This window comes from Pelecanus crispus, chromosome Z (genome assembly GCF_030463565.1).
Source record: "Pelecanus crispus isolate bPelCri1 chromosome Z, bPelCri1.pri, whole genome shotgun sequence".
Taxonomy (NCBI): Eukaryota; Metazoa; Chordata; class Aves; order Pelecaniformes; family Pelecanidae; genus Pelecanus; species Pelecanus crispus.
Window position 1 is genome coordinate 69,359,947 of NC_134676.1, and position 13,315 is coordinate 69,373,261.

Below are 13,315 nucleotides of genomic sequence, written 5' to 3' on the forward strand. Positions count from 1 at the left end.
TGTCTCTGAAAACAGTAAGTTTTACAAGCTTACCAAAAATCTTCCTGATCTTTGTATTAGTAGCAATACTAAAGGCACAAACATGTATATAGAAGAGTCTCACTTTTATCTACAAGCAAAATGCTAGTCCTAAGATGTCTGCTAAAATCTGGGAGACGACTGCCATTTTGGAAAGCATGAGTCCAGCAACCATGAAAATGAAGCGTAACATTTAAGAACAGGGCATAATTTAAAGTTGCATTTTCTTCACTCTGTCACACCCTTCCCCATGCCAACAACTCACAACCACCTGCAAACCAGAGTATTTCCTTCTGAACCAATGCAATTTTTTTGTAGGGCCCACTGGAAACTTAAGCACTCATGATTTCTAGAAACCTCCAGGACATTGGTTTTGTTTCATTTTCTATTTCTTTTCAGGGATCCATTTTGTGGTGTAGCTTTACAAACATATCTGCACAACTGAGAGAGTGGTGAACCTCATTCACCAGCCTTTCTTCCACCTGCTACAGAAGAAAACACACACTTGGGGTTTTGATGGATTTAGAGGGAGAATCAATGCACTTCTCAACAGCCAGCCAAACCAGAGGAGGAAGTGGTTTGGTTTGGTTTGCTTTGCTTTTACTTCCAAGGTTCATCTCTGCAGGCACAGTTTGTTCTACTGCTTTTGTGTTTGCCTTGAAGGACACTTGACAACTGTTGACACAGGTATCTATTCACTTGCAAAAAAATCCCACTTAAGTTAAGCAACATTAAGGTTTAGCATCTGTATCAGTAACTTCAAGATAAAAACATCTCCAACATTCAAACAAGAACAGACAAGGAAATTAAATCCCATGCTGTGCTATTCCCCGCAATGCTTGTTCCAGAGGCAACCTTCTCCTCCTTCCTGGTCCAGGATTTCCTGCCCCTTTCCAAACTGAATTCCAGGCTCTGAGCAGCACACAGACAAAGTAACATAACTCTAAGCAAAACAGATTTTACTGCTACTCACACATCTGCAGTCCCTCACTATATATATATATATTTTTAATTTACAAGTTTAAATAGGAATTTTTATTACAATCAAAAGAATTATTGGAAAAATCTTTTCAGTCACCTCACCCATCTTTCTGCTAGTACATGAGTCTATACTATCTTATACTCTCTGGAAAAGTTTTTTTCCATTTTCTGTAGAGCATTCATCTACCTGGGGGCAGATCAGTCACCTTCTACATTATTTTATGCGCCACCTTCAGAAAGTGGAGAGCACACAGCTGAATCCCTGTACTAGATTCAAAACTAGAAGGAAGCCCAGCCAAGCGCTCTCCTTCTCCCAGGTGCATTCTTTCAGCACCTGGACTGCGTGCTCTCCACAGTGCCCAGGAGCGTTATCTGCTTGGTGCTTAATGACAGCAAAGCCTGACCTGAAATCAGAATGCTCATAATCAATTAGTGTTTGGGCAAAAATCCAGGACTGCTATGAGAAACAATCAGCAAAAATGGAATGGTAATTTTTACACAGTTTAAGTCAATTAAACTTGAAAGGGATTTTGTGGGACAAACTAAAAGACACATTTCCAGCCCAAAGGCTTTCTTCTCAATATATTCCAAACGCTTTTACACTCTGTAAAGATGTTAGTATTCTTTAACATGCCTCCCCCCCAAAAAAAAACCCTGCAAAGAGTATTTTAATGGAAGTGTAAAAATTAGATGCACATGATAAGGAAACGGTGGCTCTACGTAACTAGATTTTTTTAAAAAACTTTATTTCCACAAAGCCAAGGAGTAATTTAATTTTCTCAAGCTCTGAGGTAGTATGAAGATATTATCATATGTTGTACATGTAAAATGGCAGAAGATTAATTTTGTACCTGTTCCAGACCTGTTGGCAGAACAGCACATTGCTGGATATCATTTCCAGTGGCAATAATAACCTGCAGTCTTCCTAACATTCACACTCTCCCTACCCCTGTAACTTTCTGTGAAAGAGTTAAACACATGCCAATTCCACACAACTCTGAAAATAGGAAGCGCTTATTTTTATATAAGGACACATACTAAAAAAATAGTATTTTGGTTTCAAGCTGCAAAGCTCTTTTTGCAGTTTTATAGGCTGACTCATGTTTGGTCCACAATTCTTATTTCCTTCCTTTTAGTTTAAAAAAGCTAATGCTGAAAGCACATTACTGAAGTGCTTCAGAAAACAGTGGGAAAAACAGAATGCTCATTTTTCTTTTTCCAGTTGTCTGTCCACACCACTATAAAAAGCCAGTAGTCTCTCAAGTTTGCAAGTTTTGAGCATCTTAAAAATAGTCACATTAATGAAAACATTTAAGTTACTTCAACAAATTCAAAGCTGGGTTATGTTGAATTAGAATGTTTTGAAAACAAACTATTTTATTGCAAAGAAGGGAAAAAAGGGTTTAGAATGAGTATCCCCAGTGTAACATCTCACTGTGGTGCTTAAGTTACAGCATTGCACCTCTCACACTCAGTGCTGACAAACATGTTTCATCAGTCTATCCATAAAGAACAGATACACTAAATGCCTTTTCTGGGTTTGGTTGGCGTTTTTTTTGTTATATCTTTTCTCTGCCTTACTATTTCCACACGTCTTTGGAGTATCTGCTGTTGGTCTGAGGCTCACCCTTGGATCGCATTCCCTCAGTTAAAGATGTGTCAAGGTCTTCTCTTCAAAAAGCAGCAAACACAAGTGTACTCTATCCTAGACAGGCATCGCAGGCCTCAATCTTAAGGTCAAGGATGGCTCCAGGTTCTTTGTGACTCCCTCAAGGCCACAGGAGTGTACAATTGCAGTTTAAAATGCTAATGTGAATTTTGAAGGAATTCCACTAAAAAATAAATACAAATTATGCTACACTGGAATTTTCAAGAGCTTTTCAGAATGACTTTTCAGGTACCAGGTTGAGAACAAAGCACTGTGTCATGTGGCATTAACACTTCTCACAGTACATCACTTCCCTGCATGTTAATCAACCTCAGCCTTACCCAAAAAAATCTCTACAGGTTCAACTCAACTTCAGTTAGCTCTCAATGAACAACATTTCCTTGCTCCACTGTTGCTGTTAATCGCCCTTATTGCCTTCACCTCCCCATATTTGTTTCATGCACTTCTGCTCTGTGTTATACCGTTCTCAGACATCACTGTGCCAGCCTACCTGAGTCTGCCTAGCTACAGTACCCTTGGCAAATCAATGTACTCCAACAGAGAAGCTCCTTGCTGCTGCAGCAAAGCAGTTCTCCTGAAAAGGATTAGCATTAAACATTTCCTCCTGTATACTGTCTCAAATACATCTGCATTTGGAAAGAGATCAAATAGTATCAATTTCAATACTAAAAACTGACTATTTTTGATCTCATCCATATTACCTACAAACCATTTTGGTCCTCATCAGAAAGACTTTCATTTTCACTCAACATGATACAAATTTAGAAAGAGGAAACCAAAATGCTCACTCAAGAACTTGTTAAATGTTAGCCTCCAAAAGTACAGGTAGAAATATGCTGCCATCCAGGAACTCTGAAACTAAACACTGCCTAAACATCTTTCTTGAATTTCTATCATTCCATGCTATCCCTTTAGGGCAGAAGGTACCCTACAGCACAAGAAGGGCTTTAAAGCCTGAAGAACAAAGAAAACCAATCTATTAAAGAATTATAATGATATATTATTTAATCAACTATTCTTCAAAAAGAAAAGAAACAGAAGCAACAATGAAAAAAAAAGATACTATTTATATGAAGGCAGCATTTAAAAATGTGTATATAGAACTTCTTACACATAGCACCAACCCTAGGAATTCTGTTCTACTTTGATGGCAACTCTGCTGTTTAAGAAATTTCAAAGATACTTTGGAATCTGTAGCATTTCTTTGATAGGAGCACAATGTGCTTCTTACTGTGAAGATGGGATGATGGAAAGAAAGAAGGAATGAGAATCTGAATAGGCAAAGTGATCTAGAAATGACAAGAAAAAACAGCTCAGGAATTCTGTTTCTCTGCTGTCACAAATTCTTTTCTGAATCTACAGATACCTTTCTTCCTGCCTCTAAATTGCATCTTCCAATGAACCTTCTCCTCCTGAGTACTCCAAGATCTTATAATAAAATGCACTTCCTTTCTAGTAATGACTTTAGGTATTTGTAGGCAGTATTGGTAATGTTTATACACTTGTTCTTGAACAAAGATATGTATTTGTTTTCAAGTGTGTACCATTAGATTTTTAAATTACTTTATTTAGGATCCAGAATAGGAGAAGAGGAAAGACAGTATGAATTTGAACTCTTCTGTGCAGTTAATCCTATACTCAGTTCCAGGCTGCAAAACCCTCCAGGACTACTAGGTATGACGGCAGTCGTAAGCCACCAGTGGGCAGCCCCCTAAGGTATGGTGTCAGTGCTTCTCCAAAAAGCTTAAGGCTGCAACTCTCCTATGCCAACACAGTGGATAATACATCTCTCCATCTCATGAAGGACACAAGAGCACCCTTTAGCACTAAAGTACCTAATGAAAAAAACATACGCAGACCAGAGCTGCCTACAAATCTGGCCCTTGGCAACTTGTTTTGCTGTCAAATTCCCAATTCCATAACATGACTTATTCCCAAGCATGAGCATCTCCCAGCTCCTTGTTTCTGTTGATGCTGGAAAAGAGGACAGAGAAAGAATCTAGCATTTTCAGCCTTGTTTAAAACTCTGCTGCCTGCCTCTATGCATCAGAAGTAATCCAGAAAGCCTCAAATCAGGTATTACTGAAAAACTCAGTGCCTAATCCTGACGTTGTTGTTGAAGGAAAGCATTTACAAACACTACTTACAAAGCAATTTTTGTAATATTTTGATTACATGCACAGCAGAAATTGTTATCCCCTTACATCGAGACAGCTATAAACTCACCAAGAAAGCATCACAGTGCAACTTCCTCTTCCATTTGTCCCACTGGTGTGGTTCCATCTCATGGGCTGGCTGTACAACTTAGTTACTCTGACTATGTATACACAAGTTCAAAAATGTTGCTCAAGTGGTCAAAAAGAAGTAGCTTTTCCCTACGTATAAATTTCAAGCTAGACAAGCATTTTCATTAGCTTTGGCTCTACTTTTGGTTTTGTATTGCCCTTTCATTACTACAAGGCTTCAAAGTGTATTCTTAGTAACAGGATCTGTCTCGATATGGAAAAAAGTATTTTCCTTTCCCCCTTGAAATATCTTTCTTTTACTGCCTTGCCAGTGAGTGTGCATTCCTAGAAATAGGTATTTATTTCATTAGGAGTGATTTTATACAATCATACTGAACAAGATTTGCTCAGGAGCTGTAGGCCATGCTGTGGGTTGTGGTTTTCCTGTGAAAGAGGTTGTATTTCATGTATTTTAACCTGTGAAAAAGGTCACTTGTCATAGCAGCTTTTCAAGTTTGCTAAATGTTCATACAGAGCCAAGTGGCACAAATTTAGATGCCACACAGTTCCAGATACCAGACTCCTGTCATTTGTAAACAACAGGAAACAAGATGAGTGAAAACTGCCGCCCGTGCACATAATTGAGGTGATGACCTACCCTCTTCTACCTGAAGCATAACTGGAAAGGGTGTCACAGCATTGTTACAGACACCTGTTCAATGTCAAATGCACAGCACTGATACTGTTTGACACCATGTACTGTATATTTATTGCCTCAAGCAGGACAGATGTTAGCAACGCAGAAGATACTCACTTTGTACTCTTTCAAGAACATACATACTACTTCTCCAGGAAGCCAGATTTGGCAGTTTCACTAGTTTGCACATTGACAAAAAAATTAGCAAAAGTAACAGGAAAGTAAGCCCAGCAATTCTGCAAAGCGGACATAAAATACAAAACAATCGATTGCTTTTAAATTCAAAAGCATGCTATTAACCTGCAAAGCAGCATGGTTGGAAAGTCATAATCAGTGTTCCTTGACAGTACCATTTTGTGCCAAAACCCACAAAACAACGCATTTGAAGAACTGACAAACAAAAAGCAGAGCACAGGAGAGAATCACAATAATGGTGCAGGCTCCTTCTCTACTACTCTGAGCAGACCTGGCAAGATGCTTGTCACATAAAATACCTGATTAGCGTGTAACAGTAAGCAATACAGAGCTGCTAGCAAGGTATGAACCAATATGGTAACTGGATATGGTTCTCCTCACCATAATGAAGGTACATGAGCCAAAAGCAAGGTGCAACCTGCATGGCATGTGAATTGGTCTGGCAGCTGCTCCTTGCTACCTTTTCACCCCCAAACAGTCTCTTCTGATGTTAAGTGTTGACATGGTTAGGAAGAAAAGGTATGCATGTGTGTCGTTCAACAAGACGCATAACAGGTAGTGTATAGAGACAATGAGGACGGAGGAAATGTGACCAGGTGCAGGATGCACAGCCCTGAAGTGGTCTCATAGTAAGCTGTGGGACCTGACCTTGGGCAAGATGCAAATGCCCTGACACAGATCAGGTTCTCTCCTTTGGGCTGCACAGCAAAAATACGGTAATAGAATTTGTAGTTTCCTAGCCCAAATTAAACAGCTTCACATGTGATGTCCTCACTTTTTAGTATTGTAAAAGAGACACTGTGTTCAAATGCTTCAAACAGTTCGGATTTTGTTTCTGTGGCTAGCCCTACTCTTGAAAAGATTACAGAGAAAGTCTGAAAGGAAAATGCTCATATTTTGAAGCAGAATCTCACAATTGTTCACTTCACACTGACAAGAGGTTGGATATTCGGAAAAATTTCTTTACTGAAAGAGTAGTCAAGCATTGGAACAGGCTGCCCAGAGAGGTGTTGTTCTCACCATCCCTGGAGGTGTTCAAATAACGGGTAGATGTGGCACTCGGGACATGGTTTAGTAGGCATGGTGGTGTTGGGTTGATGGTTGGACTGATGATCTTAGAGGTCCTTTCCAACCTTAATGATTCCTAGTTTTTACTTTCATTAAAAAATAATCCAGCCACCAAGCCAAGAAACATGAAATTAATTATTACTCTACCCTTAATTGGTTTAGTGGTGGACTTGGTAGTGTTAGCTTAATGGTCGGACTGGATGATCTTAAAGGTCTTTTCCGAACTAAATGATTCTGTGATTCTAAGAGTACTCATGGACCATACAGGTAAAGCCCCTGTAAATTTACCAAAACCATCCCACTGCCCTCAGACACTGAGCAGTGCTTCTTCTGGGAGAAAGGTAAACTGCCCCATTATATAAATTTAAGGGATATGACCAAGTCTCCCAAGTCCAGTGCAGATACTTGGACTGGAAACCTCTATCCTCACTCAACCAGTATCTCTCCCCCTTCCAGTGCAGGTGGAGTTACAACCACTGCAGGCAAGATGTCGAAGGTAAAGGAGGCAGCCGTTCCCAGGACAGCTCCCTGGCTTGCTCCCCCCCAGGACCGGGACCTCGCTGTTACCTCTCTAACAGGTCACTATACAATTCAACAGCAGGAGACAGCCCACCTGAAGCTCCTCACTCCAGCAGTGTGCTGCTGATCCTCAAGCTGATGCTGATGTTCCTCCATGCAAACATATTAGCTACTCAAATGCAGCTTTGCATGCCTGTTCCAGAGTACATCCTCTGGTAAGGGAGTTGAAAAGCTTGTTGGAGAGGACAAAAGAAATTAGAAATGAATTTTTTAAAGTTTGACATGTGAGAAAGTTAAGGAACAATGAAAGTTAACGTTGCTAAATATTCCCGTATTTTAGAAGTTTATTTAAATATTGTGAATTATCTATGAGATTTTTTAATCCATTTGTCCCAACTTCCTTTTTGCATTTCAGAAACTTAAAAAGGCAAAATCATACTTGTTAGATGTCATTTATCTTCAGCTCTTCTGTCTGTTAAGACAGACATCTTCCAGAATCTAAGGGCAGTCAAACAGATTTTAAAAGCATGTGATTATACTCAGGCTTGCAATGAAATGCTTACAAATACGCAGTGGAGTTCTAGAATTTTAAATATCAATTCCAGCCTGTACAAGGTAGATATTACACACAACTTTGGTGTCAGGACTGCCTCAGAAATGTCCATGTCTTAACTGGATTTGATGTTGATGTGCATGAAGGTATAACACAGCAAAAGCTGTTTAGGCAACATGACACTCAGCAAGAAAACAAATACCTCAAATATTATGGTACTTCTAAATATGTGCATTTATATAATGTTCTTATCAAATTTGCCTGTAAAACCTGCCCTACAGCAATAATTAAGAAAAATTGATTGAAAATTGTGCATTTTACAAATTAGAAATTTGCTATAGTGGACTGCTAGTCTGCAAGATTTTTTTATGAAGATAACAAAGACTTATCACAGGAGAAGAGCAAGATTGGAGTGTCTGACAGGTTAAAAAAATGTCAGCCTGCAGCTAGGCTTTTCAGAAGCTGCACAGAGAGTCAACATAAATAAGACACTCACAGGCTGAGTGACTACTCCATGCCTCTTACACCTTCCTGCTCATCTCCCTTCCTCTTAGAATATTTTTCATATAATTTTAACAGCAACATAATATCGCAGTTTCCAAGCTAATCCATCCACTTAACTTTCAATGGAAAAATACCCAACTTAGGACAAAATAATCAAGTACATCTTAAAAAAGAAGTTTAAGTTTGTGTAGGTATGCTTTTTTTGTGGCACTAATAAAAGAAAAGGCAGATGAAATATTGGGGGAAAGAAGGAAATAAAACTCCTGCCAGTGTTTCTCAGCAGCTCAAGTTCAAGGGAGTCAGTATCATTATTTACTCTATGAAGAAAATGGAATAAAAAGTTACACAAATTACTGAAGAACTGCTTAGGGTGGACAGTAAAACTCCATTTCACTGGCATTTGTACGAGAATGTTTTTCTGTTTCTTCACAGAATTTTGTTTCTTCTGCTTACAACACAAGAATGCCATTTCTATCCATGTCCATGGTAGAGCCTGCTGAGCAGTGTTTCAGCAAACAGCACTGTTTAACACAGCAATGGAAGGCAGAAAGTTTCCTCTGTTTTCTGCCCATCCTGCCACAGCTGCAGAAGTAAAATGCAGTGGTGAGAAAAGAAACTTCAACCAACTACAGTAAGCCTGAAAAAATCAGCAAATTATGTAGGGAAAAGATGGAACGCTGCAGTCTAGGCAGGTGTGGGCATCATACTCTGTCTCTCCTACAAGGCTGCTATTTAATCACCTTTTCTGTTTTTTTTTTTTTTTACAAATAGGCTGTGTAAGACCTAAAGCTTTCTTTGAACACTCCATACTGTTCTTTCTGGATACCCCAAAGTCATTAGCCTACCTCTTTTTGGAGTGTCTCCAAAAAATGCATTTCTGTGGTGCATCTACAAAAGTTAGAGGCATTTACAAAAGTTAGAGGCATTTATAGGCAAGTTCACAACTTCCATTAAAACATTCTGTATAGATTTAGATCCTACTTTTAACTCCCTCTTTTTTCTATTTTGCTTCTCTCTGACTAAAGATCTCCTCATATTCACAGAGTGGCTCCAACACAGCATGCACTACCAGAAGACAAGGTATTGAGTGCACCTCTTCCATTCCCACCCAAGAAGTGAACAGCAAAGCACAGACTGTTCCCAAGCTACTGCTACAGTAGTGAGGAGCAAGGCAGTACACTTCTGAGGTGTCAGTATAAATGAAAAAAAGGCAGTAATCATGACTGTAGAAGACAATCCTACTTCTTCCAACAAGTTTTGAAGGTATCCCTTACATGGGAACCAACTACAGGAAAATAAAATGCTGTTGGCTCTTAAAGGTGTTAAGTATTTTGAAGTGTAAGTCTATTGAGAAAAACACATGAAATTCCTTTTTTACAATTCCATGTCTCTCAACTTTTCTCGTTTAGAACCCCTCAAAGGAAAAGCAAAGGATTAATAGATAACAAAACTTTCCACAAGTAAGTCTCTCCAAGTTGCAACTGCTGAGCAGTAACAAGTTCACCTTTTTACAGATGGAAGAACCAAGAAGCTGAAGATGGAAAACTGAGCAGCATTTCCAGTGGTACTCAGAAAACATACAGACACATGTTTATAGGTAGTTCTGCACAGCTTCCCCAACACCAAAGCTTTCATATATAAAAAGTTAATCTCTTACTTTTATAAAGAACATATTCCACCTCTTCTCTGCTTGCTATTAATTGTCAAATAATGCAAGAGACAACCACTCCTACCCGAGTGCCGTTAAATGCCATAAAATGCTACTCACTTGGTATACTCCTATCTAAAGGCCTTATGACTCTCTGAATTTTATACCTTTTAACACACAGGAGAAATTTTGGGGTTTATGTATCTATACATAGACGAAACATTCATGTTAGAAAGCTGCTGACTTGGAGATTACACGTCTTCCTCTGCCCTCGCCTCCAAATCTCAACGGCAGCAGTCAACTTCATTGTAATGAAGGACACATGCAGAAGAGCTATGTTAGTAAGACTGAGCCTTGCTGTTAAAGAAAGTTCAACTTTCATGTTTAACTGTCCCTGATCTCACCCATTTCTTACACTACGTTATCTTTCTACCTGGAAGTCAGAAAGAAACAGACAAGGGAGGGATGCCAATTTTTAACACATTTGTGAAGGGACCGCAGACCTTATTGCCTAAGTAAAAGCAGGGGGATTGGTACTGCCAGGAACTAAAGCATAGCAAAAGTACTGAAAAAATAGGGTAATTTTCCATTGCTATGCACAAATGAAGACAACAGTTCATTTGCTAAAACACTGCATAGTTTCTGAGAATAGCAGGCAAGAAAGTATACAGATGCTTGAGAATTTGCAATGAATCCCATGGAAGTTTTTTCTTCATCTGAAAAGACTGAAGGACCAAGCCTACAAAACCAGTTTTAGCCAAACGGGAAACAAATTTTGTAAGAAAAAAGGTGGCATGCACAACTGCATTAAATGAGAAAAACTCAACAGATCTTTGTGTTTTTCAAATGCCCTCTAAGGCCTTAAAATTTAACCCTCCCTGGCAATGAAATGGGTCACCAAGTTTAAACTTAGAAGTTTAGTATTTCAGCTACTTTGCTGCTGCTTATTTGGACTAACAATGGTAAAGTCACACATTATGGACAATTCCATTTACTCTTACAAAACAACAGTTTCAGTACTAACTATAGGCTGAGGTTGCCCAAGGCTGCAACCAACTGTACACAGTCAACTGGGACCGTTTTCTTTAATTCTGTGGTTGGCTGACCCTGGCTGGATGCCAGGTGCCCACCAAAGCTGCTCCATCACTCCCCTTCTCAACTGGACAGGGGAGAGAAAATATAACGAAAAAGCTCGTGGGTTGAGATAAGGACAGGGAGATCACTCACCAACTACCATCACGAGCAAAACAGACTCAACCTGGGGAAAATCAGTTTAATTTATTGCCAATCAAAACTGATTAGGGTAATGAGAAATAAAACCAAATCTTAAAACACCTTCCCCCTACCCCTCCCTTCTTCCCAGGCTCAGCTTCACTCCTAACTTCTTTATCTCCTCCCCCCCGAGCCACGCAGGGGGACGGGGAATGGCGGGTGCGGTCAGTTCATCACACATCATCTCTGCTGCTCCCTCCTCCTCAGGGGAGGACTCCTCACACTCTTACCCTGCTCCAGCATGGGGTCCCTCCCACCAGAGACAGTCCTCCATGAACTTCTCCAATGTGGGTCCTTCCCATGGGCTGCAGTTCTTCACGAACTGCTTCAGCACGGGTCCCTTCCACAGGGTCCTGTCAGCAAACCTGCTCCAGCGTGGGCTCCTCTCTCCACGGGTCCACAGGTCCTGCCAGGAGCCTGCTCCAGCACAGGCTTCCCATGGGGTCACGCCTCCTTGGGGCACATCCACCTGCTCTGGCGTGGGGTCCTCCATGTGCTGCAGGTGGATATCTGCTCCACTGTGGACCTCCATGGGCTGCAGGGGGACAGCTGCCTCACCATGGTCTTCACCACGGGCTGCAGGAGAATCTCTGCTCTGGCACCTGGAGCATCTCCTCCCCTCCTTCTGCACTGCCCCTGGTGTCTGCAGAGTCATTCCTCTCACATATTCTCACTCCTCACTCCAGCTACAGTTTGCGTCCCGGTGGTTTGGGTTTTTTTTTCCCTTTTCCCCTTCTTAAATACATTATCCCAGAGGTGCTACCACTGTCTCTGATGGGCTCAACCTTGGTCAGCAGCGGGTCCGTCTTGGAGCCAGCTGGCACTGGCTCTGTTGGACACAGGGGAAGCTTCTAGCAGCTTCTCACAGAAGCCACCCCTGTAGCCTGCTCCCCTGCTACCAAAACCTTGCCATACAAACCCAATACAGACACAAAGACACATGGACAAAGTCGTTAGGAGTGTTTTAGTGGGAAGAGTGCATGTGCAGAGAGGTTGTAGCCAGTTATAGTGTTTCTGAATTGATGTTATAGATTGTATTCATAAATTGTGTATATAGCCAGGTGAAACATAAGAATACTGTAAAGAGATCCCTGTAAAGAAATCCTTACTATAAGCTGAGTAATTAAATCATGTAAGATCACAAATGAAGCCAGATAATTAACTACACCCTGCAGTACAATTGCCAGTGGTGAGTGCATACTCCTGGAGTCAAACCATCTGGTGAACAGTTTCTAAGTAAAATGTCAAACTACTCATAGTTTACAGGACATGGGTTACTCTGCCATCCGTTTCTACGCTGGTAAGAAAACAAAAGTATTCTCAGCATCTTGAAAATTCTGGACTGCAGCTTCATTTTTTCCTCTAATTAAATGGATTTAGTCAGAGATAATAGATACGACAGATCAAAAACAGTCTAATGCAAGAATTGCTGTGCATTGCAAGTCCAGAATTTCTGGCTTTCACGGTTGAGCAATGAAATTTCTGACAGCTTTCTGTAGCAATGTGACAGCCTGGAAGCAAATTATAAATTTCAGGCTCATTTTTCTGAGCTGCTCCACACAGTCAAGATTATACAGTCATTCTTACTACATCTCCTACAAATATGAGGACTTTTCTCAATATTCTGAAACCTCCTCCTAAGGAAGTTTCTGCTTTCTTATCCGCAGCAGTATTTATTAGATTCTAGTTCTCAGAACAAATTGGTTTCATGATGTACCTTGCCAAAAGCAGCAACCTTGCTTGTATACAGAAGTTCAAAAAGACCTTGAACCAGGACTGTGCTATCTGAAGCTATCCAGGCCTCCAATTATCTCCTCTAAATAGGAATCAAAACCCCTTTTCTCTCAATCTCATCCTTAAACATTTTTCCAAGACCTGTCCTATTTACTTTTTGCAATTGCTGGAGACTTACAAATCTGATTGATGAGAAGACTAAACTCAGTGTAAGGGTGTACATGCAAGCTTG

The 13,315-nt window shown here is 40.3% G+C and overlaps 1 protein-coding gene across 2 annotated transcripts in view; it reads right to left on the bottom strand.

Moving 5' to 3' along the window:
- Positions 1-13,315, bottom strand: part of COMMD10 (COMM domain containing 10) — a 114,698-nt gene that overhangs the window by 74,017 nt on the left and 27,366 nt on the right. The window contains exons 6-7 of one of the 2 annotated variants that reach the window (XM_075726828.1): positions 11,981-12,008; positions 11,669-11,689 (exon numbers count right to left, since the gene is read on the bottom strand). The exons of the other annotated variant lie outside the window; for it this stretch is intronic. Coding sequence (XP_075582943.1) covers positions 11,669-11,689; positions 11,981-12,008 — 49 coding nt within the window. The remainder of the gene's footprint in view (positions 1-11,668; positions 11,690-11,980; positions 12,009-13,315) is intronic. 2 annotated transcript variants of the gene reach the window in all.